Below are 4,177 nucleotides of genomic sequence, written 5' to 3'. Positions count from 1 at the left end.
CCTATCACATATACCGGTGAAAGAATAGTGTCGTAGATCTTAGAATATATATAAGAAAATGCAGGCAACCGTGTCAAGTCGACGAATTAACACAAATGATCACCTTGAGGAAACTAACAAGTTGAGCTGCGCTCAGTTTGTATAAGTTGGCCGTCTCTTTTCGACCGATCCCCCTTAGGCCTTGTTCGGTTCTATGGAACGATTCCTAGCTGGAATGATTCTTAGGAATGGTTCGCTAATTTGTATATATAACCTTGATCAAGCCAGAATGGTTCCTAGGCGAGGAACCACTAGGCCTTAAGTATAATTCCTGGCTCCGCCCTCGGCGGTGGAGGCAAGGGTGAGCGGCAGCATGGGCAAGGGTGAGGTGGCACATGTTTTATCATGCATTAACTATTCTTATGACAGGTCGAGAGCATTGGCAAATATGGTAACAAATACTATCACCATTTATGGATATGTGATATTTATTTTCTCCAAATGAAATGGCAAGACATTTGTTCATTGTATTGAAAAAAAGGAGGAGGGCCAATAAGAGAGTTGAAAAGTACAATGAAGAAACTTAAAAAAAAGAAAAATATGACGTTTAGGATAAGCTAATTAGTTCATCTAAACTAATTAGCATTTCCTAAATATCATGCACATAGAAACGGTGGAGCTATAGTACAAGCATTATTATGTGTCACCTATTACAGTTTGCGAGCTACTAGTAAGAGAAAGCAGTTCAGACTTCAGAGATGCTGAAAGATAATACTAGGCTCGTTGACGAGCTGGAGCAGGAACTGGTGGTCAAGGTCAATCGTCCAACCATCCGCGGCAGAGATGTGGACCGGTGACCGTATGGGTCCAGCGAAGTCCTCAATCGTCGGGAGCGACAACGGTGACCGAGGCGCAGCCAGTGCCGGGACCCAGTCATTGTCATGGACGGTGGCGAACAATCCGCCGCAGTAGTCGTCGACGGAACAGTCGCTGACGCTGCTAGTAATAGTGCTCCAGGTGTTGTCGGAGTTCACCGGAGATTCAGTCACGACGGTGGTGGTAGAACAAGACGCAGCAGCTGATGATGATGTAGGAGCCGTACTACTATTGCTGGCAGGGATGACGACAGCGGTGGTCTCAAGGATGACCGGTGCCTCCGGGGAGTCGTTGGCCGTGCAGGTGTGCTCCCCCACGCGCACCACCGTGTACTTGGGCGCCGCGGCGGCGGTGGCGGCTCCGCCGTCGTCGTTGCGCTGCACCGTCCGTTTGGCGGCGCAGCCTTGCTCTGCACTCCTTGTGCACCTGTAGTAACTCCTGCACGTACGTATACATACGCAGCAGCATCCAGATAAGTATATAAGAAACCAAATGACCGTAGGCAATAACTCAACTTTTTTTGTTGTTCTTTGTCAAGAATTTCGGAGGTTAGTAAGCAGGTGGTTTACTTCACTAAACAGTAGTATAAAGTTGAATTTTGCAAGGTTCACTGTGTCGATCGATCTAATCAGGACAATGCAGGGCCCACCCAACGTGTATCACGACACGACAGTCATTGTTTGACTGGTTGCAGCGTTGCCAGCGAGCAGCGAGGGGGTCCCAGATGAAAGGGAATGCATGCATCAGGGGTATTTTTTCCCCTGTGGAGCTACAGAAGCTAAGCAGGAATTAGGACTACGTGTCCCCTTAACAGGAGACCTATCAGGAGATACGAATCCAAAATAGGCCTCCAACACAATACATATAGTCTCAAACAGAGTATCTCATGAGAGGTATATCCAAATCTGAGTATCCTCTCTGCTGGAGACTCATTTGCAAAAAGAGTTCTCTTTTGGGTCTTGTTGTTGGAGAATGCCAAAAATAAATATCGAACCTTTTACCTGTAGCGCTACCCAAACGTGGAATGAGTCTTGTATTTTGGGTAACGGTCGTTGGAGACCATCTAAAGCCCCCTTTGGCACGGCTCATCTAAAACGGCTTCACCGGTGAAGCCAAAGCCGGTGAAGCAAAAAAACTGGCTTTTCTCGGCTTCTAGTTTATTTTAACCCCGGCTTACAAAACGGCTTCACGCTACAGTGCCTCGATTTACGCAAAATAGATGAAGCCGGAGCCGGCATAAGCCGTGCCAAAGAGGCCCTAAGAAGGGTACGTACTGATGAGGCACAGAATCGGCAAGAAGGTTTCAGTGTGCTTGAGCAACTGATCTAGCGTCTATTGAGATCAGTTTAGAGCTAACTATTATCTGAGTCCAAAAATTAGTCTAAAGGTTGGCCAATTAATTGACTAGCAACTAGTTAGAGGCTTAGTTAAAAAAAATAGCTCACATGTTAGCTTGATGTTTGGATGGACGCTAATTTTAGCTGGCTAACAAGTTGCACTTACTATCTATAAGCAGGCCCTTAGAGGAGCTACTAGCTAGCTAAGAGTAGTTAGTAATATAATGGAGAATGAATGAAATAAGGGAGATGCTGTTTCTCAGGTGCCTATTTATTTTTCAGACGATGAACAGTAATCATTGGATCCTATCCTCCTAATCCAACCATCCAGATTTGTTCTTCCTCTCTCTCACACAATCTCTCTCACGTTCTCCCTCCTCCAGCCGTTCTCAGCGTCTTACTCAATACTCGCTGCCGGCCCCGTAGCCGCGCTATTCCCCGCCATGCTAAACCGCCTTCGCTGAGGGAGATGTGTGATGAAATAAGTTTGTTACTCCTACGAACCTGGGGTACATGGCACCTTCGATCAGCTTCTGCCCGTACTTCCTCCATTGGTAGCCATCGAATAAATCGGGCGCTGACGTTACAACCATCGATGTGCCGCTCTGTTGCTTCTTCCTTCTGCAGTAGCAGCAGCGTCCAATCCATCAGTCGATCAGAATCGAAGCACCAGCGTCGTCCAGGGACAGATCCTGATCAGTGATCAACCTGTACGTGCGTACCTTCTTTTGCAGTACTGACGACGAGGCCGAACGGCGGCGGCGCCGGCAGCAAGGTCCTCCCCGTGATGTTCGCCGTTGGTCACCTCGTCGTCCCAGCCTTTCTTGCTGCTCCCCCGCTGCCTGCGACGTCCCCCGCTGGCCATAGCACTGGATGGCGCCGCCGCCTGTGGTGGTGGTGATGGTCCAGGTCCAGCAGCGCGCGCCAACGGTCCGACGGCGGACTCCAGCTTATTAGCCGGCGGAGACGACGGCAAGGTGAGCAGCTCACGGAGCTGCGCCAGGAGCTCACCCTGCCGCCCGGGCGGCGTCATCGCCGCGGCACTAGCTAGCTGATCTCGGGCGAGTTGACCGCGGCTAGGGGCTAGACCTAGACGCCTGCTTGCTAGCTTGATGCATATATGCCAGGTCACGACGTCAGGTACGGTGACCGTGAGATTAGATGCCGGCACTAGTCTCAGCTCACTTTGTTTATATAAAGAAAGCAAGACGTACTACCACGCAGCTAAAGTGCTGCTGCAGGCTCTGCTCAAGGGCCATTGGCAACACCTCCTCTCTCCTCCAATAGTGGAAGCTTGGACATCGCGCATCAATGTGTGGGCCCCACACAGCCAAGTGGCCTTTTCATGGGTATGGGATAGAATGTCAACACAATCACCGTACTCAGGATCAGCCTATTCGCTGGTTGATTTTTGGGTTGATAAGTTTGGCTGGTGCTGGTTCGTTGTGAGAGAAAAAATACTATAACATGGCTGATAAGTCCTGGCTGAAACCAACAAGCGAACAGGCTGGATAACTGGAAGCCATCATTCTAAACTGTGCAACAATAAACCTGCTCCAACTTCATTAGCTAGGTTAGTTCTAACTAGAAGAAAAACTTCATTAATTTCGGTTGTATAAGGGAATTCTGTGTGAAATAATATATGCAGGCGTGGCTTCAATTCATTATTTTGTTTAAATCTTTCTACTAAGTGTATTGGTGCATGCATGGCATGGACTGGTGGTGATCCGTGAGCTGAGTGTCCTGTCTCCCGGCCCGTACGAGCGTGACGCTAGCTGGTCCTCAATTACGTGCATATGCTAGTGACGTCATCACCATGACGCGTGCATACTCTTGAGCTGGGCCGTCGCTGGGACCCATGCATTGCATGCAAGAAGGAAGAAGGAAAGAAGCAGGCGACTACAGCAAGTCAAGCTACTACAGTAAAGAAAAGAAGTTTCTTCAAAAAAAAGAGAGAGAGAGAACAAAAGTTGATGGGAGGTCAA

The 4,177-nt window shown here is 48.7% G+C and overlaps 1 protein-coding gene across 1 annotated transcript; it reads right to left on the bottom strand.

The window, feature by feature from the left end:
* Positions 1–535: 535 nt before the first annotated feature.
* On the bottom strand, positions 536–3,356 carry LOC136481268 (transcription factor WRKY45-1-like). Its single transcript, XM_066478632.1, has 3 exons — positions 2,915–3,356; positions 2,697–2,813; positions 536–1,293 (listed from the first exon to the last, which is right to left on the bottom strand). Exons 1-3 carry the CDS (start codon positions 3,223–3,225, stop codon positions 732–734), a joined length of 990 nt encoding a protein of 329 aa, XP_066334729.1. The 5' UTR covers positions 3,226–3,356; the 3' UTR covers positions 536–731.
* Between the last annotated feature and the right edge of the window lie 821 nt (positions 3,357–4,177).

The sequence above is a fragment of the Miscanthus floridulus genome, chromosome 9, assembly GCF_019320115.1.
Source record: "Miscanthus floridulus cultivar M001 chromosome 9, ASM1932011v1, whole genome shotgun sequence".
NCBI lineage: Eukaryota > Viridiplantae > Streptophyta > Magnoliopsida > Poales > Poaceae > Miscanthus > Miscanthus floridulus.
The sequence above is the reverse complement of the archived record's forward strand: the minus strand, read 5'-3'. Positions and strand labels throughout refer to the sequence as shown.

Excerpts from the sequence above, each read along its gene's own strand:
- LOC136481268 (XM_066478632.1), bottom strand. The coding sequence starts at position 3,225 with ATGACGCCGCCCGGGCGGCAGGGTGAGCTCCTGGCGCAGCTCCGTGAG. Across the intron at positions 2,814-2,914 it reads CGTCAGTACTGCAAAAGAAG|AAGGAAGAAGCAACAGAGCG; the intron begins GTACGCACGTAC and ends CTGCTACTGCAG. Across the intron at positions 1,294-2,696 it reads GAAGGTGCCATGTACCCCAG|GAGTTACTACAGGTGCACAA; the intron begins GTTCGTAGGAGT and ends ACGTACGTGCAG.